Source organism: Phaethon aethereus (assembly GCF_964289735.1).
Source record: "Phaethon aethereus genome assembly, chromosome: 18".
Lineage (NCBI taxonomy): Eukaryota > Metazoa > Chordata > Aves > Phaethontiformes > Phaethontidae > Phaethon > Phaethon aethereus.
In genome coordinates, this window is record NC_138594.1 from 14186427 (window position 1) to 14211377 (window position 24951).

The following is a 24951-nucleotide window of genomic DNA, read 5'->3' on the forward strand; positions in this document are numbered from 1 at the left end:
AACTAGCTGCAGTCCACAGAACAGCTCAGCACAGCTGTTTAGAAATCTGAAGCTTTTGCTAGGTTCACATTCTAGCTGTTAATCACAGTTCCAGTTTATACATTTATTTACAGTCATTCTATTATTCTCCCCTAATGCAGCCTCAGACTCTAGCACTAAACCAGCAACTATTTTCTGAATCATTTGTGAGAGTAAACAGGGGTTTTGTAAAGTCATTTTTATGCTTTTGTTTATTTTTATTATTATTTTATGCTTTTATTATTTATTCTTCCCGTCAGGTAGGGATTGCTCATGGCCAAAGTGTGGGCTAACAAAAAAGTAAATATATGGAGCCCTATTTCTTCCACTTTCACAACTAAGCTTACTTTATTTAAAAAGCAGCAGCAGGTGATGCTGCTACAGCACTGAGCTTCGTTTGTGTGAGTGTGCAGTCTCCTTTTAGTGACTGCATGAACTACTTATTGAAACATTAAGTAGAGTAAAAATAAACACTGATCTGGACCTTAAGGTAATCAAAAGATTATCTGAAAAAACTGAAGTGGAGTAACCACAGTCATACAATTAAAGGTGCTCAAATTGATACCATCAAAAACTTCCTCAGGGCACTACAGCTATCTAGCATTCCTCCTCCTTCACAGACAGCAAAAGATACAGCACAACTTCAGAAACAGGGTGTGTTTCATCAGCCAATGAGCATGCTCTAGTTCATACAACCTGCTGTGGGCAAAGCAGGAGAAATGATTACCATCTAATCTGGCAAATATTTCTTCAGTATCAAATATCAAGGGAATAGTCTTAGACCTGGCAGACCACCATCATAATCAACAGCCACTGCAATTCAGCTGGTAAGAGACCAAGTCTGACAATCACCTCCATGGGAGGTACACATGGACTACAGGGGAGAACATGCACTGTAAGCAACTCTTACTCAGTCGTGAGTAAGCGTACCCTTACACATGGTTTTCCCATGACAAAGGCTTTCAGCCTTGTTTACCCTAGTGATTCCAGGATTTCTGGTGTTTACGAACAGACCCTATTCTGGCCCACAGGTGGAGTTTTAATATGGCAGGCCATAGAAGCTCTTAAATAAATCTGTTCCCAAGAAAGATGGGTGAAAACTTCCCCTCTCTTGTCACCATGGGGACTACAGTTTGCTATAGCACTCCAGCTTCAAGACAATGGCCTATAAAAGCCCCTAACAGTAGTAAGAATGCTATCATTCCAAGTACTGCATTTGCCTAGGATGTGTCCAAGCACAAATTCACATGACATCAGACGCATAAAGTGTAAAGTGACTTGTACACATATGACTGTCGTCATTATACAAAGAGCCGCTGGACAAAAGAATAAGGATTCTTCTTGGAATTATCATCTTGGAATGTCCCAGGCTGCAGCTGAACAAACCACACCTTCTTGCTTTTGTTAAGTAGAGTCTGTCTACCTCCTTTGTAGATACCTCTGGCTGTCTCCCAGAAGAAGAAAAAAAAAAAAGCCACCAAAACAAAACAAACAAAAAAGTCCACCACAATTCCTGTCTTATGCAAACTAGACAAGATACAGGTGTCAATGCCTGGTCAAGAATTATGACATCTTCTTAGCAGGGCACCAAATAGTGTCAGGATAGAGCAGACAATGAACAGATTTAAATCTATGAAGAAAAAAAAAATTAGTTTAGAATTCCCCATCCAAGGAACATACTAGCACTGAAAGTACAGTAGTCTAATAGAGCAGAGAGATTGGGTCTACCTGCCTTTGGCACAGTGACAAGGCCTGACATGAGAAAATAACCCCATTAGTGGGTTTGATCATCTTACAGTTGATAAACATGAACAAGGCAGGGAGCTCTTGTTTTGGGAGCAGACACTCACCGGGTTGGATCTTGCTGAAGGCCAAACACCCCTCCCACACTCACAACATTGTGTTTGTTCTCAGGGTCCCCATAACTTAGGGTTACCTGTAAAAGCAAATAAATATTTGGAAATTGTAACACTAATGCAGAAAAACAGAGTGCAGATAGCAGGATTATTAATGAGGTATGAAGAAAGACTCGAGGATCCTGTCTGATCCGAACAGTGGATTACATTTTGTCCTGGTTTCAGCCAGGACAGAGCTGGTTTTCTTTACAGAAGCTAGTGTGAGGGTATGTTTTGGATTTGGGATGAGAAAATGTTGATAAGGTGCTGATGTTTTGAGTTGTTGCTAAGTAGTCAAGGACAGTCCAGCTTCTCGTGCTGGACTTCTCATGCTTCTCAAAAAAACAGTGGTTAGTTTTGACATATGCAATATTGCCAGTGTCTGGTAGCTATCAAATGGACCACTGCTCATCTAAAGGCAATGTGGGAGAATAAACAGAGGAGCTGAAAATTGCATTGCCCTGAAGGACAAGATGAGTTACAACTGTAAGCTTTGTAAGGGCATTAATCCTGCCAATACCTGTACCTTCACTAAATAACGTATGTTCATCCTCACCAGACATGGCCTGAAGTCTGCAATAGTAGTGTCTTAGCACAGAGGTAAAATAGAAACATTTGGATGTTAAATGGCATGCAAAAGGACTGCCATGTGACAAACCTGGCAGCAAAATTTAGACCTCTGGAATGCCAATTCAGTGCTATTCTTCCACACAAGCACTGTATTAAGAAACTTTCAGATGCCAGGTACAAGATGACTTCTATCTAGTTGTAGATTTTATGGATTTTGGGTTAGCTGTTACAGTCTCAGGGAAACAATGCTGACCAACAAAAGGCTGTATTCCACCTGCAGTTAAATTCACTAACATGAAGGAGATCACACCACACTGGAATTTGGCCCCGAGTGTATATTTATGCTGCCTAGAACAATTGCCAGGAAAATATAACCAAGCAGTTTGCGGGGGCAAAACTGCACTCATTTTTTCATGATGCCGAACAGCAAGAGCCAGACAAAGCTTCCGGACAGTCTTACAGCTCCATCTACTGCCCATGAGTAAAGAAGTATCCCAGCAATTAAAAAATTACTTGATTTTTTTCTAACAAACTTAACATCTCTGGAGATTCAGACAATTTATTCTTAAAAACGATCAAACATTTAACTACGTCTCAGTTACTGAAGAGATGCTTGCTATAGCTGCGACACTTGTCTTTTTGAACAGCATGAATTGAGACTGAGACTTTGTTAGGCAAAGACAGAAATACTTTCTTACATGGCAGGCAAACTAAATATTGCCTCCTTCTACACTTGCTGCTACTGTGACTCACGGAAAGTCAGAGTTTAGAAGGAGATGAAGAACACCACATTTAGGCCTAACGTAGCAGAATGTGTCCCCAAAGAAGAGGACAGCTATATGACCTAATTGGCTAGGGTGAAAATATGCCTTTTAGCTAAATGAAGGGATTGGACAGAACACAGCTCTGAGGAAGTCTGTAGACACCCTCCTTTGCTGAAAAGTGCTTAAGTCTATGGAGAGTATTCTTTCTTATCTGATTGAGGTGCAATTGCAGGAACAGGACACGAAGCTTAGCCCTACCTGCTGCAGCACAGACTCGCCTTGTAGTCTCTGCAAATTTTCCAGATGGGAATGGAACAATGGGCTGTGCAGCAGCTTTACCTCCAGCAGCCCTTCAATGATGTAGCCAATAGTGCAGTCGTCAGGAAGACGCACTCTTTCTGCAGTACTGATGAAATTACCCAGGCTGCGAGACAGAGCATATGAGACAAGATGAAATATGCTTTAAAGCCTACCAAAGACATATTGATGGGGCTCAGCTAGAAACAGTGTTTACCTGGCCCAGGGACTCATCTTCAGGGCAAGACCTCTGCTGATACAGAACCCTGCTCCACCTGTGGCAAACCAGAATTTCACGGTTGTCTTCTGAAGAGCAACAAGAAAAACACACAGCAGTTACTGATAATCAGCTTTTTCGATTTGGCTGGCCAGGGAAGGGAACTTGAGGTTCTATTGGATATCACACACTGCACTTGAGTCAGAACAAGACTACCTATTAATTGCTATTTCTTTAGGTTGCTGAAACACCAGCTAGCTGTTCTCTCAAATGAAACTCCATCCTGGAACTGACAGCAGGTGAACCATCAAGTTAGCACAACTGAGGTAGCCCACATGAAATGGGAAACTATAGTCCCGCTCCTACCCAATTCCATCCGTCCCCTGGTCAGTCTAGCCAAGGGTCACAGCCAGCTCAGTGTTCCCAAGGAAATCAAAGATGGTCCATTAGTCACTTGGCTCCATGTCCCAAGCACACTATTTTGTTGTGCAGTCTTCCCTAACACGCTGCTTTGTAACTGGCTTTCTGGCCAGTGGATTGATTTATCTTTAGCCCTGTCAGTATAGGCGAGCTGGGGAGGACTTGTCCTTTAGCACATGTATCTTGTGACTGAGATATGTTTGCTTCCACTTCTTGGAAACATAGCACCCACTTGGTATTGGAAATGCCTTAGATACCCAAAGAGCCTTTGCCACCCGTCTGAGGTTGGTTCAAGATGATGACAATGTGATACTGCTCTCAAAATAAACAAACAAACAAACCCAAACCCCAAACCCCTAAAACGAGGAACAGTGCCCGTAAAACCACTAAAAGAAAAGAGTGAGTCAAGATGGGGAGGTCCTACTCACCTCAGTATGAGGGAGATCACCAACATATGTGAGTAAAGGAAGAGAAACAGACATCCACCCCGGAGACAAATGCTACTGTACGTAAGCATATGAGGTCAGATTGAAGGTTCATTTAACCCACCACCCTGTCTCTGAAAATGACCAGTTCCAGGTTCATTGCTTACAGATTAAATCGCTTGTTTTTATGGTGGAATCCTATGAACTCTCAAGGTTTTAGAAGCTTAAAAGATCAGGATGTCTCTGAGACTAACTGCAAAGTTTGCTTACTGATCCATCACTTTGGACATGGTCAGCTGCTTCAATGGGATGGTCCAGACTTGGTCGCCCGACATAGACATCCTGGCTGTGTGAGAAGGCAGATAAGAGACGCAGGAGAGTCCGAGGGTTCACATAGTTGTCATCATCCACATGGCAAAACCATCTTCAAACAAAACAAAATAAGAAAGCTACTGCAGAGCAGTGACAAATGAGTTACAGGTTTAAAGCAGAGTCTTAGTCTTTCAGGCTTGGAGCAGAAAGCATTTCCCATTGTCCTGAATTACAGAATTTGGAAGCTGAGAGCACCCACAGATCCTAATTCTGGAAAGAGGCTGAAATTAATAACCCCCTTTAGATTATCATCCTTTCCACCTGTCCTGGTTTCAGCCAGGATAGAGCTGGATTTCTTCACAGAAGCCAGTGTGAGACTGTGTTTTGGATTTGGGATGAGAAACTGTTGATAATGTGCTGATGTTTTGGGTTGTTGCTGAGCAGTCAAGGACAGTCCAGCTTCTTGTGCCAGCCAGCCAGCTAGCAGGCTGGGGGTGCACGGGAAGCTGGGAGGGGACACAGCCAGGACAGCTGACCCAGACTGGCCAAAGAGATATTCCCTACCATACGACATCATGCCCAGTACATAAACTGGAGTTGGCCGGGGGGCGGAAATCGCTGCCCGGGGACGGGCTGTCGATCACTGGGTGGTGAGCAATTTCTGTATTGGGCATCACTTGTTCTTGTACATTCCTTTGTTGGTATTATCATTGTTGTTTCCTTCTTTCTTTCTGTCCTATTAAACCATGTTTATCTCAACCCACGAGTTTTTTCCCAATTCCCTCCCCCGTCCCACTGCGGGAGGGGGAGTGAGCGAGCGGCTGTGTGGTGCTTAGTTGCCGGCTGGGGCTAAACCACGACACCACCTTTCAGATGATACTTGTTTATAAACACTGCTTCATGCTGTGCCCCCTTCTCTATGCTCATCACCATGTTTTAGCTAATACTGCAGTCCTTACTGGAGCAGAGAAGGTTACTGGAAGAAACAAAGTCAATCAGAACGACGTGTTTCACGTACTTTTGCCCAGATTCCAGGAATTTATCATATTCCACAGACATCTTGCAGCAGAGAGCTTGCCGGGTATGGACAGCAGAACAGTTGGTGTTGATCATATGATCCCCTAGAAAAATAAAGATCAGCCCTTTCAGGTTTGAGAAGCATATGTGCTCCAAAAGACTACAAAAGAAGTGCACATTTGGCACTAATACTGTACATCTGAAGTGCATATGGTGCACACACGGAGAGTAAACTGCAGGACAGGCAGGGCTTATGGGTTATGTGTATGGCATGCAAGCTGTAGAGTACATAAAAATGTTTGAGTGCAGGGTATATAAATAGTGCCATGAGACCGTATGCAAAAGAAGTATCTAATATAACTTTGGACCAGATAGACTTAAGCTTACTAACAGGAAGGAAGTGGGTGCAAAGGTGAACCCAGTATTCAGGAAGTTCCAGGCATCTTGTCCAGGTGATAAGTAGGAACAGCATATTCTCCTGTGAAAGGAGACGTTTTCTCCATTGTCTCCATCTTAACTTACCTAATTGCTTGCAAAGCAGGAAATAAGGACTTCCAGGGAAAGTATCCCAGAAACAAAGTTCAGTTATAACACACATGTTATGCACCTATGCTACACAGCTTACCTGCTTTCAGGCGTAGCTCCTGATCCTCCCAGTCTGTGAATATAAACGTCTGTGGGAGACAAAAATGGGTTGGGAGAAAGCAGTGCCTTTCATTCAAGAATTTCAGAAAGTAATTTCAACTTTGCTCAGTTGCAGTCAGAATTCTTAATGGTTTATTTTCAAGTTTATTTCACCGTAGCCATTGGGAATGGGGTGGGGAACAGTGGTGGAGAGAACCCCAGTACTTCAGCCCTTGCCTTATTTGGTAAGTTTTTTGCATTGCAAGCCAGAATTGTCTCATTTCAGTAAAGCATCCAAGATTCTGCTCTCATCTCAGGGTACAGACAACCAATTTCCGGATAGGAATGACCACCTTTTTTTGGTAGTACCCTCCTCTGCAACTTCACCTCCTCATTCTGGCTAGGAGTCATCCACAGCTGTTAAGCGAGCTACAAGGAAAGAATGAAAGTCAGGGTAGCAAGTGCCAGGTGGTAACACTTGTCCCAGCTGCTAGACAAAATTGCATTAATATGCTTGAATGTACTGGAATTCCCAAACAAGGGAACAAATTCTATGTTGTTCTATGGAAAAACTTAAGTCGCTGAACTACTTAGTCCAAAATAACAGCTTAGATGCATCACCACTAGAGATCTTCTACCATCATGTAGTATTCTGCAGAGTCATACAAAAGTCAGCAAACTGCTTCTGCTTGGACCACTGATCTCAGATTGCAAGTAACTAGCTTAATCAACAACGAACTCTTTTGGAGGTATGTTTAGACAGACCTTCCCTGGTCTTACAAGGAAAGAGGTTTTCAACACACACAAAGAAAAACTCAGTGAGAAAGCGCAGCAGCTGCCCAGGAAAAGAGAGGGACAAGGCTCCTGGCCGACCATCCCCACCTGCTAGCGATGCCTCACCTGTCCCCTCGCCTGGGAGATCCAGGTTTGGAGGAGCAAGTCCAGCCGGCTCTTGTGGTACTTTCTCGTGGTCTTCACGGCAATGAAGATGTCCTTCAGCTCCAGGCTCTCCCTGGCTGAGCCCCCGGCAGGCGCAAGGCGGCCCTTCCGCGCAGGCTGAGGGCTGCCAGCAAGGCCCCCGCCCCGGCCGCCCGCCCCGGCCCCCGGCCCGCCGCCCGGCTCCGCGCGAGAGCCCACCCGCGTGCCGGGCACGCCGCTGCCGCCGGGGCCCGCCCGCTGCGGCGGGGGCCCGCTAGGCCCGGCGGCAGGCGGCGGGCGACGGCGGGGCGCGGCGGGGGGCTGCCCCCGCGGTAGCAGGAGGAGGAGGAGGGCGGCGGCGCTGACTGACAGCAGGAAGCAGGCCTTGCGAAGCCCCAAGCAAGAGCCGCTCATGCTGCAGCCCTGCGGGACCCCGCCGCGCTGCGCGGCCGCCTCATGGCCCCGCGGGCGGGTGGCGGCCCCGAGTGGGCCGGCGCCAGGAGCCCCGGCGCCAGGAGCCCCGCGGCCGGCGGCAGCCCCCGCGCTCGGGGGAGGGGAGCGCTCAGGCACCCCAGGCCGCGATGACCTGCGGGGGAGGCCGCTCCGGGCGGCGTAGCCCAGCAAGTACAGCTGGACCCCGTGGACGACGAGAGCCCCACGCAGTCCCACCCGCCGCCAGGTGCACCGGCGATAAAGGTGAGATAGGCCGCGGCCCCTTTAAGGTCTTCACCTGTCGGATGCGGTCTGGCGGTGCCCGCGACCCGGAAGTGGAAGCCGAGCCGAAACGAGAGGCGGGGAGGTCAGCCGGAAGTGGCGGCCGCGAGGGGAAGGATGCCGCTGCCCGTCCAGGTCTTTAACTTGCAGGTACGGGGCAGCCGTCTTCCGCCGTCCCCGGCAGCGCCATCTCGGCGGGGGCTGCCGCGGCCGTGCTCGGTGTCTCTCCCGCGCGGTATCCGATAGCGCGGCCCGGCCCGGCCCGGCCCAGCCCAGCCCAGCCTTGACGCGGCCTCCGGGCGCCGCGGTGCGGCCTTCCCCGTCGGCTCAGCGCCTGCGGCTTCCTCGCGGGAAGAGGATTTGCTCTCGGCTGGCCCTGGGTCCTCGCTCGCTCTTCCACCGGGTCTGTCTGTGTTGCTTCCGCTGCCGTTCGCGAGGAGCAGCGCCCAGCCGAGCGTCCTCTGGCACCCGCGGCGTCCGCCTTGCTTGATTTTTCGCGTTGTACGTGCCATAGGTAGAGCTTGGGTAGTGCAGGAGGGTGTAAGAAGGAAGAGAAACTGAGACTCTGCAGTACAGGGGGAAGCCACAGGAGCCCAAAGGGTTAGGAACAGTTCAGCATGCAGCTCAGCTTCTTCATTAGTGACAGATCTGTAGTGCACTCCCTCCAGCAGCAGGTCGTAGTAGGTTATGAGTTACCTTCCAACAGGTTGGCCCATCTGGGCTCAGAAAATCTTGGGAAGTGAGCATTATTTTCTTTGCTTTGTGACTAGTTCTTAAGAAAAGCTTGCATTTTCCTTCCAAAATAAAGAGTTAGCTTGAAAATGGCTGAGTTTGCGTGTCCTAGTGGGACTTCCAGCCCACTTGTGTTTTTCCTTGTCTGGCAGTTGAGAGGGAAATGCAGAGTACAGCCTACCAGCGTAGCAGCACAGAAATCATTCTGTTCCAGCAGCTGGAGTCACTGGTATTTTCTGTAATGCTGACTTATAAGGAGTCCATATCAGGTTTTTACTATGGTAGGCAAACACAGCCTAAAAAAAGCAACCCTGACACTTAGTGTTTATGATATAACAAAAGAGATAAGCTAGATAAAAATGGAAAATGGTCTCAATATATGGTGACTTAAATGGTTTTATGCACAGTTTTCCTGAGTGGTGATCTGGACAATCAAACTCTCCTTTGCACCCTCTCTCCTTCTCCTTCATGCAGAGAATAACAAACTAGGAAACAAACTTTTATAAGCTTCACTTGCTTTTGCTTCAGATTTAGGGAGATTTCACATCAGCATTGAGATTATTATTATTTGGTACATACCAGTCTGTGAGAGAATAAATAGGCTGTGGGTGAATACAAGATGCACCAATTTTTAGAATTAGGAAATCTGGATCTGCTCTATTCCTTCTCACAAAACCCACAAGACACCAAGCGAACCCCAAAACCCCTCTATCTTTATTAACAGACAACAAAATCAATAAGAACATGGAAACAGTTTGGTGTTGGTGGGGGCAAGGTGATTGGCATTTTTGTCCTTTCTGAGATCCATTCATGCAATTTAGCCCAAACCAGGTGTTGCTTATGGGAATATCTGCACATATTCAACATTTTATAAGAAGACATTCAGCTTGGTTTTCCTGAGTTTAAATTAGTAATGCCTAGCGGCACTGTTCAGCACACTTTTGACTAGGAAGAGGAAAAGAATTTCATGATAGCATATCAATTTTATTTGTGGGACTGCATAGTGAATTGGTCTTAAATGGGAACATGCGCAGGTATTGTGTTGATGCAGTTGTACTGAGGTCACTGTACTGGTATGATACCTCATGTGGTTCAAAGCAGTGCAAGATATATTGGGAGAGTAAAAATCTGTTCTTCCTGCAAAAGAGAACCTACTTGATTAGACTCAGATAACTATAGTAGGATAGTTCAACTGATGGTAAATTTTTGCAGGGCAGATAAATTTTTCCCCAGTATGTGTTAGAAACTGTGGAATTGCCATTCTGCATTCTGTTCTTTAAATTTTTAAATACTTTTAAAAAGCATAACAGTTGTAGGTTTCTGTTTTTGGGTTTTTTTTAATATTACTTTTAAGCATTAAAGCAGCTTTGAAAGGTTCTGGTGAGGTTTTTTGGGTACTTTTTGACTTTTGGAGCTTTTGAGCTGAGTGTTAATGCCTGCTCTTGCTCAAGGAAGAGAAATGGAATGTCATTTGGAATTTAGCATGTATGCCTGAGATACTTTGTGGAATCAGATTTATTGACCCCCTTCACTTTCTTGCTTGGTAATCTACCAAATAAAATAAAATGCTCTGTGCAAATGTTGAGCCTTAGTGATGCTTGTTTTAGTCAAAACGTCATGCTGAGTAGTGGTGTTGCTAAAGAAAATTCCTAAACATGCCTAAAGACTGAAGAGTGTTTTTTCATCTTTAAAATTTAATGTGTATTTAAGCAAGCCCTTAATATTGAATCACATGGTTGTTTCCTGCTCAAATGTAATAAGCTACTTTTGACCTAATTTTGCTATTCTAGGGTGCAGTAGAGCCCATGCAGATTGACGTAGATCCACAAGAAGATCAGCAAAATGCACCTGATATCAACTATGTGGTGGAGAACCCCACTCTGGTATGTGCTGGCTTACATTTCTTGGGTGTGGCCTCTTCCTTTAAGGTTTTTGAAAAACTCCCTCATTTTACTCCTAGTCAAATTGTTATTTAGAGATTAATAGATTCTCTTCAAAGCAAGGTGGGGTAAGAATAGCAGTGACCTCTTCTGTAGCTCCTTGTCACATACTGACCTCTACTGCACCTTCTGACATGACAGAGGAATTGCTGTTTTGTGACTTGCTGTGTGCTGTTTGACACAGTTTCCATTCTGAAATGTTTTAGTACATCTCTGATTACTGACAGAGACATCATTCCTATATTTCGAGGCTTGTTCTTTGAGGAGCAAGGCTCAGGTGCTTTAAGTATATAATTAGGATAGAATTCTTTCATTTTTGGATCCTCTCGAGACTGGCTAAAACCCACAGAGCTGTAGAATTATAAAAGGCTGTATTTACTTATATCAGATTCTTCCTTTTTTAATTAATGGTTTGAGATTTTGGCCAATTTTTATGTATCGGCTCTGTAACAGTGAGAGATGGATGTTGCAGATGAGAACAAAAATGTTAATTGGAAAAAGTTAAAGCAACATTAAAATTGCAAAATAAAGCATTCAGTTAGGAAGCTATGGATCTCATATAACCTCTGAAGCTTTAATTTGTTCCTCTTCTCCTTTAATTTGTTTCTCTGTCTGGAGAAGAGGAGGCTGAGAGGAGACCTTATTGCTCTCTACAGCTACCTGAAAGGGGGTTGTGGCGACGAGGGCGCTGGTCTCTTCTCCCGAGTAACCAGTGATAGGATGAGAGGAAATGGTCTCAAGTTGTGCCAGGGGAGGTTTAGATTGGATATTAGGAAAAATTTCTTCACTGAGAGGGTGGTCAGGCATTGGAACAGGCTGCCCGGGGAGGTGGTGGAGTCACCATCTCTGGAAGTGTTCAAAAAACATGTGGATGTGGCGCTTCAAGACATGGTTTAGGGAACATGGTGGTGCTGGATTGATGGTTGGACTTGATGATCTTGAAGGTCCTTTCCAACCTAGTGATTCTGTGATTCTGTGATTCTCTTGTCCCTGTGCTTTAGAACAGTTGTCACATGGTTATTCACTGTTTTCTGCACGGCCTTCTTTTTTTTTGTTGTGTTTTTTTTTTTATTTGGTTGGTTGGTTGGTTTTGGTTTTTATGTTTGGTTTTGTTTTTTTTTTCAGTGTATGACCCGACACTTTGTTTGATTTCATTGCATTTCAATTCTGTTCTGAAGCTAGAATGATGAAGCAATTATGTTGTGATCTTTTGTCTTTGTTATTACTATAGCATCTAAGTGTTCCACAAAAATTAGTGATTTTCTTTCCACCGTAACTGATGTGAAGGACCATAATTCCCTTTTGACATTCAAAGAGCTGAGGAGTAAAATGAAACTACTCAGTGATTTTAGGAGTATTGTGCACCATCAGGCATGAAACTGTGGAAGAAAGAATGCTCCTACCTTTGTATTTTTCAAGTTCTGTAGCAAATAAAGCAGGAATCCTAAATACAGATTTTCACTTCACACAGTCCTGTTTCAGTTTGAGAGCAATATCATTCTTACATTGAATCGGGCAAGAATCATGTTGGAAAATGCTACCATGACATCTGTAGCAGTATCATAATTTAGACTTACAGGGGTGAGGGAGTCAGACATGACATAGGATGCATATTAAATGTGGGCAGGCAACCTGAATCTACTGCCTGAGTGATTGTCTTTGCCCTGAACATTCTGCTATGGTTGTTTGCATGTGTACTTCTGTCTTTAGGAAATCTCCCTGCAATGCTGTATCATATCTTTACTAGATGTTTTGTGCTTCTCTTCCCCCACCCCCCCTCCCCCAGGCTTAAAATTTGTTAAGAGTTCAGAATTTAAACCTCATATTCTTCCTCACAAGTAAGAGACCCTATTTGTTCTCAGAGGAGACGTTTTTAAAGAAACTAGTATGAGCAAAAGAATGCAAACAGTCATATGGAAACTACTTTTCCATGAAAATCTACATCTGGAATTGTTGTCTGGTTTAGGAAACTTCATCTCAAATGATTGAATCTTGACAAATTTATTAACAGGCGATATAACTGATGCTTAAAGTGGGTGAGCTGATTAGCCTTAACGGACAGCATCACTACTGAAATAAAAAAAGATAAATTGCAATGTACTGCATATTTCTGAGGAAATTACTAATGTTTGAAGAAAGCAAAAATGGAATAATCTGACTTGATTTTTTATTTCTTTGAGTCATGTTGCCCTCCATTAAGGGGTCAGGACTGCAGGAAAACCTGTGCAGGTCACAGTGTAGTAGTCTGATTTAGTGTTGCTGGCTTTGCCTTCTAAGACCAGGTTTTATTTGCAGGATTTGGAGCAGTATGCATCCAGCTACAGTGGTCTGATGCGAATTGAGCGGCTGCAATTTATTGCTGATCACTGCCCACAGCTGCGCGTGGAAGCTCTCAAGATGGCACTGTCATTTGTCCAGAGAACTTTCAATGTTGATGTGTATGAAGAAATCCACAGAAAGTTGTCTGAGGCCACCAGGTACTAAGGGATCATGGGAACCTGGGGAGCTTTTTTGACACAGTTAAGACCAATGTACCACAATGGGGGACTTTGCATGTAGTACTAGCATGTTCTTTATGCAAACTGTCTTTGCCCTTAGAATTTGATAGCATTGAAATGTGTGTGTTCAGGCCTAAGGTCTCATGCTTTTTTAAAACGTTAAGCACAGAAGACATTATCTCCTTTTGAAGATTTAGTGTTTTAAAAGGCTACAGGTAGATATTGAAGAGAGTTTAGTCCTTGCAACTGCTTCAAATATTAACGAACACAGTTGTCTTTCCTTAGGTAGATTATGGAGATGAAGCCTCTTCTACATGCTCCTATGTTCATAAATTAAAGTCTTATCTAACTGTTTGACTTGTTTTGGTTTGGGTTTTTTCCTGTTTTTTTTCCCCCTAGCAACAGGTTTGCTGTTAAGGGTGGCCTTTCATACTTCACTTATCTTTCACTTCCTGTCTTTGCATTATTTTTATTGCTATGCATATTTATTGATTTCTTGTCTGTTTTGCCTTGGGAGTCTTTACCATGTATGTGTGACAGTATGTTCATTGCTTTCTTACACGTGAAAAGGACTGTTATTAAAAAAAAAAACAAAACAAAGAAACCCACCCACCCCCAAAAAAACCTCAGAATGTGTTTTTCTATTTAAAATATTGGAAAGTAAGTTCAGTGCAAGTAGATATGTTGATCTGAGATGGATGGAAAAAGAAGATGGATAGTATCTTTACAGTGTAGCTTTGCTATTAAGTCATTGCAGTATATCTGGGGAGAGAACTCGTAAACACATGCACACTGTGTCCCAAATAGAGACATCTGATTGGATGCAATGACTTTAAAGAGTCATTAATACTTACATAGAATGTAATAATTCGTTGCAGCACTGTTACTAACTTGCTTTCAGTTGATTTATAGAGCAGGTTGTTTCTTTAAAATTTACAATGACTTGCTTGTTAACAAAATACCTGCAAAAGATCATTAGGATAATTTTGAGAAGAATTTGTAAGCATCTGTGATGCTTATGTTACTGTTTTCACCGAAAATCTTAGCATTCTTTTTTCCCCACCATCCTTGTTTTCTCTTTGGTCTATTTTGTGTATGCAGTACTGTTTGTTAGGGTAACAATGCCAGGTACTTAGCAGACCTCTGTTTTGAAAAGTTTGCAGCATTAGTCCCATTTAAACTTTTTCCTTTCAGAGAACTGCAGAATACACCTGATGCTGTCCCTGATAGTGGAATTGAACCCCCTCCTCTTGACACAGCTTGGGTTGAAGCTACACGCAAAAAAGCTCTTCTTAAACTGGAGAAACTCGACACAGATCTGAAAAATTACAAAGGGAACTCCATCAAGGAGAGTATCAGGTGAGATGCAGAAGGCTCTGCTGGAGCAAGGAAGAGCATTTTGCTCCTCCAGGCACCTAACACAGGATGTCAACTGCATTCAGTGCCTTAGGTCAGTGTGAGTTACTTGTTTAGAACAAACTGACTGTGTCCCTTTCTGAGCACACAGTTCATTGGTATTTTAATTCCTGTGCTCCAGGAGAGGCCATGATGACTTAGGTGATCATTACCTTGACTGTGGGGACCTCAGCAACGCTCTTAAGTGTTACTCGCGAGCCCGTGATTACTGCACCAGTGCTAAACATGTTATCAACATGTGTCTCAATGTCATCAAGGTAGGAACGTTTGCAGGAATAGTACTTGGTGTCTTTCTGATAACTGCTGTAAAGTCCACTTGTTCTTTGCTCTGGTTACACCTCTTGTGACTGCAATGATACTGCTTATCTAAGTAACACCATTTATCCATGCCTGTTCTACACTGTTTCTGGCTCTCTACAGGTCAGTGTCTACCTCCAGAATTGGTCTCATGTTCTGAGCTATGTAAGCAAGGCTGAGTCTACACCAGAAATTGCAGAAGTAAGGTCCTGCTTTTTAACTTGCATGAGTCTTCCCTTTGTTTTCTGTCTCCAAAATTTGTAAAATAATTTCTTCCTTTCCCCCTTTATGACTTCCTCCCTGTAAGACTCCCTTCATCTTACAGTCTGTTCTTCCTCTAATCCAGCCTCCTTGGTTGCTGTACTATTTCTTTTGAGATTCCTCGTTGCTTTTCTCCTATGATATATGTGTAGGAAATCTGACTCATGGCAAAACCAGAGAGACTTCCCATCCTCAGTTCTTGCCATATTTCCTAAGACATGTAAAATTAAGTTATCTTGCTGTTGGGATTTGCAAGTTAATTATTAGGATGAAATATCCCAAGGACAGTTGTAATCAAAATGGTTGTCATACTGCTTGCCCACTACTGCTTTTTCTTATCCTTTAGCAAAGAGGAGAAAGAGACAGCCAGACACAAGCAATTCTCACCAAACTGAAATGTGCAGCAGGTGAGTGAATCCTTCAGCTTCCTGTATTGTCTGTCTTTCTGCCTGTTAGCTGTCCATAAGGCTCTTTTACAACAGTGTGTACTTGGTTTATTTTTTCTCTCAAATTTGAAAGACTTTGTATTTTCTCACCAGAAATGCAATATTTAATAAAGCTGATGAGATGGAACTGCTGACTTGTTTTTGCCATTTCTTTCCTCTCCCTAAGTTTCTTCAGAGAGGATGCCAATGTAAGTCAACGTAGTTCAAAGGATGCTAGATACTGTCCGAGAGTCTCGTTTCACTTCAATAGTGAAGGCACTAGCAACCATGTGGGGGCCTGTCCTACTCCCCAGATGTTGCAATTTCTCCCAGTTTGTACGCTATCGTAAACAAAGGACTAACTTTTTCTGGTTCCTAGGCTTGGCTGAACTAGCTGCTCGGAAGTATAAACAGGCAGCAAAGTGCTTCTTGTTGGCATCATTTGATCACTGTGATTTCCCTGAGGTGAGGACCAAGAGGAAGCTGTGTGCAGGTCTTGGAGGGGATGTAATTCTTCTAAGTATTAGGTTGTAAAATTCAGATATTGTAGTTATTCTCACAGCACTCCTCTATGGTTTGGTGGTGCTGTGAACCATGTGTTTGTGTGTGTGTGTTTGGTTTTGTTCGTTTTTTGGGGGCTTTTTTTTAAAGTATCTGTTATTGGGATCTTTAAATGATCTACTCTAGATCACATAGGAATTACCTCTGAGATTTGTGTATCTGTGTAGCTCAGTCAAAAGATTGGCTGTTGGAATTGGTTTCTGCTCTCTTGGCAGTGGACAATCACTCCTCGGGCTCTGGGTGCATGCCTGAGAGCATGCTGAGTGGTTCCACTGCATTTGACAAGGACTAATCTTGTCACTGCGTGAAGGAAAGGCCTGGGGTACAATACTTAATTCCAGCCTTGTGCCATTTTATTAGTCAGTGACAGCTCACTCTCTCTCTCTCTCTAGCTGTTATCTCCTAGCAATGTGGCTGTGTACGGTGGTCTCTGTGCCCTTGCAACCTTTGACCGACAGGAACTGCAACGAAATGTTATCTCCAGCAGGTAGGTGATACCTTAAGAGGAGTTTGTATGTACTGGACATCTTTTGGGGCATGGGACACCACAACTCTTTGGCTGACAGTGGATTCTGGCAGGAGTAGTAGCTTTCTTATACAGGAGAGAAGGAATCACTGAGCCTTAGTTTGGCTTTAGCATTAAGTGACGTTTCACTGTCTAAAACACAGTGGTTAATCATAGCTGAAATTTTCATAATATAAGGGAAGTTGCCAACCCAGGTCAAATCCAACATCTACATATCCCAATTTTCTATCTGCATCCATTGTCCATATCAGATATTAAATCAAAGGGATAGAGCCCTACAGAAGGCAGCTGTAAGATAATTTACTTTCATGTTACCACTTGTTCTGGTGTATGTTAATCATATTAATACAATTTAATAATTGCTAATATAACTTGCAGTGTAATCTAACTATGACATATGTAAGATTGAGAGAATTAGAGTCTTTGGAAGAAAATGGGTATTTGTATGTCATAGTTTGAATGACAGTTATACTGAATTCCTGTCAGCTACGTGTATGGAAGCACTAATTTTAAATTGATGTAGAAAAAGGGTTGTTACCCTAACTTTTTTATTGGCAGATTCATAGGCTGAGATCCCAAGGTTCGGAAATCTGTGATGGAGATTTGGGAGAGCTCTGAGAAAAAGTGTGCATCCCAAAGATCTCCCACACTTGCAATAGGTTATTTTCCTGAGACAGTTGCATGCTTAACCTACCTATGGCATGCTGATAGTGAAGGCTTTGCTTTGAAATGGAACACAAAGCTGGCCAGCACCGACTACAGTGCATGCACAGATGTGGCCCATGTTTTCTGGTGGTGTATCCTGATTTTGACCTGTTCCCACTCATTTTTTTGTTTTGTGTGGACAAACATTGCTACTGCTTGGTTTATCAAAAGTCTCTTGCCTTCTTTCACCACAGCTCTGATGCTGTGCTGCATCGTCTGTTAGAGAGTAAATTCTTGGAATCTTCAAACGTTAGTGAGAGTCTGTAACCTTGCAACTTGGAGTGATGGGGTTGTGGGGTATTTAAGTGGTGGGTTCCAATGTCTGATCACTGCCATCTTTATCTGCAGCTCCTTCAAATTGTTTTTGGAGCTGGAGCCACAGGTTCGTGACATCATCTTCAAGTTTTATGAATCTAAATATGCTTCATGCCTGAAGATGCTGGATGAGATGAAGGTGAGTTGCAGGGGAGCAGTGCAGAACAGACCCTAAAAGTTCCCTTCACCTAGCCTTTTGTGAGAAGCAGTAACTATTAAAAGTAGCTACTCAGTGTTCAGCTCTTCTGTGTCTTCTGTCTCCTGATGTGGTGAATGGAAATTGGGAGTAGTTTAGCAGTAGAGGGTGAAGAGAAATGGTAAATTTTTAAAATATATTGCTAGTTTTTTATTCGTTCTTGTTTTATGGTATTGTCTTGCTGTCATGTAATATCCTTAAGACTTAAGTATATACACATATATGTTTCAGAACGTAGGAATAATATATTTTTCCAGGCTGCTTCTCAGCTGCTGATACGTTTTTTTGCACAGGACAACCTGCTGCTGGATATGTACCTTGCACCTCATGTCAGGACACTTTATACCCAGATTCGAAATCGTGCCCTTATCCAGGTAATTGTTCCTGTAATCCTGAGAGGTGGATGAACAGTGAGATAGGCCATCTCTTTGTAATTACGTTTCCCATGGTTTTTCAGAGGGCAGGGAGTACACTTAGCAACTGAGTATTTTCTTCTTCCTAGTACTTCAGCCCCTATGTATCAGCCGATATGCGCAAGATGGCCACTGCCTTTAATACCACAGTGGCTGCTCTGGAAGATGAACTTACTCAGCTGATCCTGGAGGGACTGATCAATGCCAGAATAGACTCGCACAGTAAGGTGAGTGTATCTGAGCCACAGATTATAGACTGAACAGCTGTACTAAGACTGGAAACTCTCCATTCCTGGGTCACTTTGAAGTTGCATTCATCTGTTGTGATTGGTGTTTCCAGTAGGGTTGGTCTGTGTGTAAACTCAGACTCCATGATACCTTAACATTGTTCCATTGTGCAGAAGGGGCTTCCTGCTGTGGAAACCTGTCATAGCTCCTGTGTACAGCTCTTTGTATTGGTTACAGATTCTTTATGCTCGAGATGTAGATCAGCGCAGCACAACTTTTGAGAAGTCTTTACTAATGGGCAAAGAGTTTCAGCGACGTGCCAAAGCTATGATCCTGCGAGCTGCAGTCCTGCGCAACCAGATACACGTCAAGGTATGGGCATGTTAAATGTGGACTTTGAGACATTTAATTTTTTTTTTAATGAAACTATAAAAGTTGGTGATTGAAGATTCTGGAGGGGAATGGATTTATTGTGCACATGACTGAACAAATTGTTACAATAGTAAACACTAAATATATAAGGAACAAGTGTTTCTAGCCAATACATTGACCTGCCTGTACAACACAGAATGTCCTTTGAAGTTTATATGCTTGGGTTGATTCTAATTAATTCATTCCGACTAATTCTTGATACACATATCTTTTATCTCATCAAAACAAAGATTACTTGAAGTGGTTTTTTTTAACAGAAGTAGTAAAAAATGTATCAATTGCTTGGAGTATACCTTCCAGGATGCGGTTCCCAAAGAATGCCCTTAGTGAGGATAGGCCATCTGCCACAAAACATGTTAAATTCTGTAGTATATTAATCTCTGTGATAACTAAATGCCAGATAGGATTCAACTTTTGGGGCCAACAGCACTTTGTATATAGTAAGTAAGAGTGGCTTTAAAGTTCTACTTAGACTTTTTTAGGAACAGTTCTTGTGAACTGTAACTATAGAAGTTGTAAACACAAAGCTTTTGCAAAGCCATCATTATTTATGAGTTGGGGGTATGCTCTCCCCCTGCTGTTATCCTGCTGTGCTTCACCTGTGCTTCATTTGGTCTCTTCAGGAAGCACTCTGCAGGGTATTTACACAGCACTAACTAGGATGTGTTTTGGTCTTGTTGCAGTCTCCTCCGAGAGAAGGTAGCCAAGGGGAGCTTACTCCAGCTAACAGCCAGTCCAGGATGAGCACCAACATGTGAAAAACTTCATGCACTACTAAAAGAAATGGTCCCTCCAAGACTGTACCCAGTATCTCACCCACTAACTGCTGAGCTTCACAAACTGTCCCTGTCTCCCTCACTTCTTGCTCGGACTGAGAGGGTCAGGGCTGATGGTGGATAATATGAATATTCCAGTAATTTCAATTCTCCTTGAAAAGAAATTCTTTCTAAAAACAGCATCCCTGCAATGGGTCATCATTTCAATTTTGGTAGAACATCTTCCTTCATTCTCCTTCCTCCACCACTCCATAAAGAGCTGTCAGGTTATTCATACAGATGCTGATTCAAGGGTTTTTCAGCTGCTATTAGTTTTCTTGTTTCAAACCTGCAAAAATTAGTGTTGAGTTGAATGGACAGGTGTGCTCTAATATGAATTTTGCTGGCCTGAAAGTATTGCCTTGATTTTGAGCAATGCTGCACTTTCTGTGTATTCCAGATAAACTTACACATACATTGCTCTCAATTATGGAGCTAGAGTTCTGATGGGAGAGACATCCTTTGAGAAACTCTTAATGATTTTTTAACCTACACCAGAAAACATGGCACCACTTCCATGCATTCAGTTACAGGTCTTTATTTTAGGGTGTTACGTTTACCTGGATCCAGGTTCTTTCTGGTCTCTGTTTTCAAAGACCTGTTTCCTGATGTGTTTCCCACTTGTGCATGACCTGGCTTTGGGGTCCAGTGTTACCATAGCAGTAAATCTCTACTTCATGCAAATATTGCTGCTTGTCCAGTCTTACTGCCATAGTGCGTGATGGTTTCCCAACACGTGCAACAGTTGCTTCTGGTAGCATGGATAAATGCCATAGAATACCACTCAAGTCCTGTGGAAGAGCTGAAAACAGCCAATGTAGGTGCCCGCTCTCCAGGTGCATTTATTCTGCTTTTCCCTTTATAAAGGGATTAAAGGTGGCTGCCCAGGTGTGTACGTGTTCTGTATTAATGAAAGGAGATATGCACTGAATTTTCTGAAGTCACTGCAGCCTTGCATCATCTAATCCATAAGGCAAGCTAAGAATTTTGATCCAGCCCTGACTGGTCTGGTAACTGACTACAGATGTTACTGTTAATGTGTTAATGCCTTTTTTTTTTTAATAAGTTGTTATATCTAGTGCATTAAACAGCAGGATTAAAAAGCTTCTGAGTATTTGGAGTTTTGTGTTGAAGTTGGGTTTTAGGTATTTTGATCTCAAGCCATTGATTTTTTTGCTAAGCTTGCTGATGTTTTGTAGGCCATTGTATTTTGCGTTCTGATCTGATTGGAGATGTAGCTTGGATGAACTGTGAAGAAAGTGCATTTTGAAGGAACGTTCTAACAGCAAAATTACCGGACTGCATTTGCACAGCTGCTAAACTGCAACAGTGCTCTCTCCTTCTGGCTTTCTGTGCTTTTTATGATTTAGATGCTGAAAATGGAGGCAATAGTTCCTGTGAGGTCTTTGGATAAATGTCTTCCATTTGGCATGGAAAAATTCTCCCATTTTTGAGGGGAGAAAGGAGAGAGCTAGTTAATCAAGAACTTTGAGTCAGGCATCACCAATAACCAGTTTAGTGATAAAGGCAAGTTGAGTCCTCAGCTAAATTGCAGTACATCCTTGCAGAAATGCTGGGAAAGTCATTTTAATGCCTTCTGTTCATGCTGAAGGAAAGCCAGTCCTATAATACTACAAAACTCTACTACTACTACTACTAAAATGTTCTTGCTTTCTTCCTAAAAGGGGCCACTGATACCATTTCTAAGGGAAAGATCTGATGCTCTGCTCTTGAAAAGATGGTTTTCCAACCGGTTAAGTGCATCATGTCAGCTCACTATCTTTGCTTACACACAGCTTCCACTCTCTTGATTTTATTCCTTCATGGAGGCTTTCTACTGGAGAGGAATCCTCAATTGTAAATGGACATGTTCAGCATGCTGTCTTGAGAGTCTCTTCCAAACACGAGCACTTGTCTGCTCTCAGGAAGTGCCTGGAAATGCAGATACTTTAGCAGTTGGCATGGAGCCCACGAGGTGGCAACAGCAGTTTCCAGCTCTTGCTGTGGCCCGATGCAGTTCTATAGCTGGGGCAGAGGTGATCAGTTTCTTCTCTCCAGACAGAAATGCTTACAATCTCTTTTGGACAGATTCAGCATTGCTCTTTTATTGCGTAGTTCATTGGCACTGTTCAAGCATGGTGTATGCTTTTGTGTATAATTATTGGCACATAACTCCTTTAGCCTATGAAAGAAGCTGCTGTTGTCCTAGGATCTTGTAGATGTGAGTCAAGGCTGTCCAGGCATATTTTTTCTAGACATTGTTCAATGCCAGCTTCAGTCCTAGCTACCTGCCAGTCCAAAAATCAGGAAATACAACATGGCACGGATACAGTTCTGTATAACTTGCACTCATAAGCAGTTTCCCCAATGAAAGATTATTCTTACCTTAAATTTCTAAGTAATTTCCCAAGTAATAAATGGGAAAGGAGTGACTCACATAGAATTAATTTCCAGTGATTCCCAGTGACCACCAAGGTAATTCAGGGGATGAAGTTTTGTGGGTTCTGTAGCATGTTGGTATATCTAGGACATGTTCAGAGGAACTTATTTAAGTGGATTTCATGAATTTGTGCAGCACCTTTTTGTTGATGAGGAAGGAGATGCCAGTAGTAGGCCGTAATTGATGGTGTCCTCATGCACTGTAAATCATGCTTTCTTTAGCTGACCTAGCTAGGGATAAAAGAAAAACAGTTGGAAAGAACCTGGTTCTTTTGGCAAATACAGTTTTAATTAGCACAGCTAATTTTAGTGGTAATGTAGAAACTGCCATTATGAGATCCGTGTTGGAGTAGTTGGGGATGATTGGTAATTATCTGGCCATAGTGGTCTGTGTTGCTAAGACTTGCAGAGGGAGGTCTATAAGAGGGGAGATTATAATTACTGCTCAGACTGTGGCTGGGTGCAGCATCATATGTAAGCTGCTGTTGTCCAAGAGACTTCAGTGGATGAGGGAGAAAGTAATGAGAGTTCTGTCTTTGCCTCATGCCATGCACTTATGATCTGTATGTTTGTTTCTGGGACACTGCCATAACAGTCTCAGCATTACTTCCTAACGTAGTTGAAATTTCAGCGTTGTTCCATCCTCTGGACAGCTCCCAAAACTGTTGCTGAATAATGTATTATTTCTGATATGTGCAATGCAACATAATAAACTGTGATAAACTTTCAGAAAAACAAATGAGGGAACTTTAATAATAGCAACAATGCTTCTGATAAAGACCTGTCATATATAGGTGGAAAGTTCTGGTCAAGCATTGATTTTTTTTAAAATTTTTTTTGAGAGTAAAGTCTTAGTCAACTTAATTTGGTTATTCGAGGTTCTTAGGCCATCTCCTTCATTACTCTTTGTATGAAGCAGATGACACTGGGGGAGCAGTGTGCTCCACAGGACAGTGCTCTTAGTATTTTCTTGTGCCACCCCCTTGTGAGAGCTGATACTACTACAAGTCAGCATTTATTTTTTCAGTAGTCTTATCACTGTGAATTTGCAGTAGGGTGAAAAACACCAAACTGGTATGGAACTGACTTCTGCTTATCTCTGATGCTGTTAGGGAGTCGGGGATGAATTAATCTCTGCTTTGCAAATAAGCTTTATAGTTCATCTGATACTAGTTTGGCTTGTGCATTCCTATGGATCTGTGAATTCCATTCACATTTTGCAGGGTCTGATATAACAACCTAGCTTTAGATTATCTCATAGGATAATTTGATCAGGCTAAATTAGATAGGGGACAGAAACTGGCTAATAGGGTACGTCAACCTCTAAAAGAAATGTATGAGATTCAGCAGTTAGAAGTTTGGTAAATTCATAATGCAAGTAAGACAGTTTCTTGGCAGCAAAGAAATAATTCAAGCTTAGGCTTCAGTAGACTTACTAAAAGCTACAGGCTGAAGGATAGCAGAGATTAGCAAGATATGGTCTATTTCAAACAAGAATTCAAGTGTCAAGACCTGAAAATCTGTCTTGAGTGGTAGATCAGGGTAGGTAATCCTGTTGTCCTTAATCCCACAGATACCACTGTTTCAGTTCTCTAATACTTCTGCAGCTATAGCTTTGACTATTATGCTCCATGTGCCTGTAGTTTATGTAACTGTGAAGTCTGTGTACATAAAGTTTGTACCCTGTAAATACATGCTGAGATCCAGGGTTTTCAATCTTTGTTTTGATGTACTACTTTTTTTAAATTCTGTGATATCTCATAAGCTGTTTGCCAAATAAAGGCAGTTGGCTTTCTTTTTGTCAGGTGAACTACTACTACTTTTTCTTGTGTGCCTCTGAAAATGGATTTAGATACAAGAATCCAATCCTCTCAAACCCAAGGACTGACGATCATTTTCACCATCACTCTACATGCAGAGCACTGCCTTTTCCTCCCCTTACTCCCATTAAAATTAAATGGTGTTTATCTTCCTGAGGGCCTGTGAAACAAAGACAAAATAGGACGTTACCTTGGTGAGTTGGCAGGCTGCAATTTTTTTATTAGCAATAAACAGGATAATTAGTATATTGCCTACCCTGAAAGTAATCCCTAGTTAGTGTAAGTGCAGGTGTGCCCAGCATGAATGGTAAATGGCTCAGCTTTATTCATGTTGTAATAGTGCCTCCTAATTCACAAGCATTGTTTATTAAGAAATTGATATACTGGTCATCTTTACCTTATTAATTGCAAGGTTATCATCTTATAGAATGTCTGTTGAAAGTTCACACTGCAACTTTTTTTTACGTTAGTGTGGTGATTTTTAGTTAGATGCACAAAGGGAGTTTTGTGCTGCAGTGCCTAATTGAACAGTATTCCAGTCGCACTGCAGTCTTCTGACATGTCACAGGACAGGAGCTAACAAGATGGAAGTGTGCATCTATCTGCATTGTCTATTAAGAAATGCCATGGAAGAGGGGGCGGGGACGAGTATGCCTTAAATAGTAATTCTGTATAGAAATGTGGCCATTTAAGATTCTCAAGTATAAGGTTTTTCCTGAATTTAGGAGCCTAAAGCCAGCT

At 42.6% G+C, this 24951-nt stretch overlaps 2 protein-coding genes across 5 annotated transcripts; one reads left to right on the top strand and one right to left on the bottom strand.

Moving 5' to 3' along the window:
* Positions 1-878: 878 nt before the first annotated feature.
* Positions 879-7891, bottom strand: RFNG (RFNG O-fucosylpeptide 3-beta-N-acetylglucosaminyltransferase; the record flags this gene model as incomplete). Its single annotated transcript, XM_082008159.1, has 8 exons — positions 879-1648; positions 1869-1954; positions 3506-3671; positions 3762-3850; positions 4877-5030; positions 5937-6039; positions 6561-6609; positions 7460-7891. 8 exons carry the CDS (start codon positions 7889-7891, stop codon positions 1582-1584), a joined length of 1146 nt encoding a protein of 381 aa, XP_081864285.1. The 3' UTR covers positions 879-1581.
* A 398-nt stretch (positions 7892-8289) lies between these two features.
* Positions 8290-19894, top strand: GPS1 (G protein pathway suppressor 1; the record flags this gene model as incomplete). 4 transcript variants are annotated; one of them, XM_082008158.1, is made up of 14 exons in its annotated part: positions 8290-8341; positions 10714-10806; positions 13159-13340; positions 14556-14720; positions 14899-15034; positions 15198-15275; positions 15682-15742; positions 16140-16225; positions 16714-16808; positions 17901-18006; positions 18357-18437; positions 18566-18703; positions 18942-19076; positions 19820-19894. In XM_082008158.1, the coding sequence occupies 14 exons, from the start codon at positions 8309-8311 to the stop codon at positions 19892-19894; spliced, it is 1464 nt and encodes a 487-aa protein (XP_081864284.1). The 4 variants fall into 4 exon arrangements, with proteins under 4 accessions (XP_081864284.1, XP_081864281.1, XP_081864283.1 ...); XM_082008155.1 differs by having other exon boundaries at positions 8309-8341; positions 15685-15742; XM_082008157.1 differs by lacking the exon at positions 18942-19076 and having other exon boundaries at positions 8309-8341.
* Between the last annotated feature and the right edge of the window lie 5057 nt (positions 19895-24951).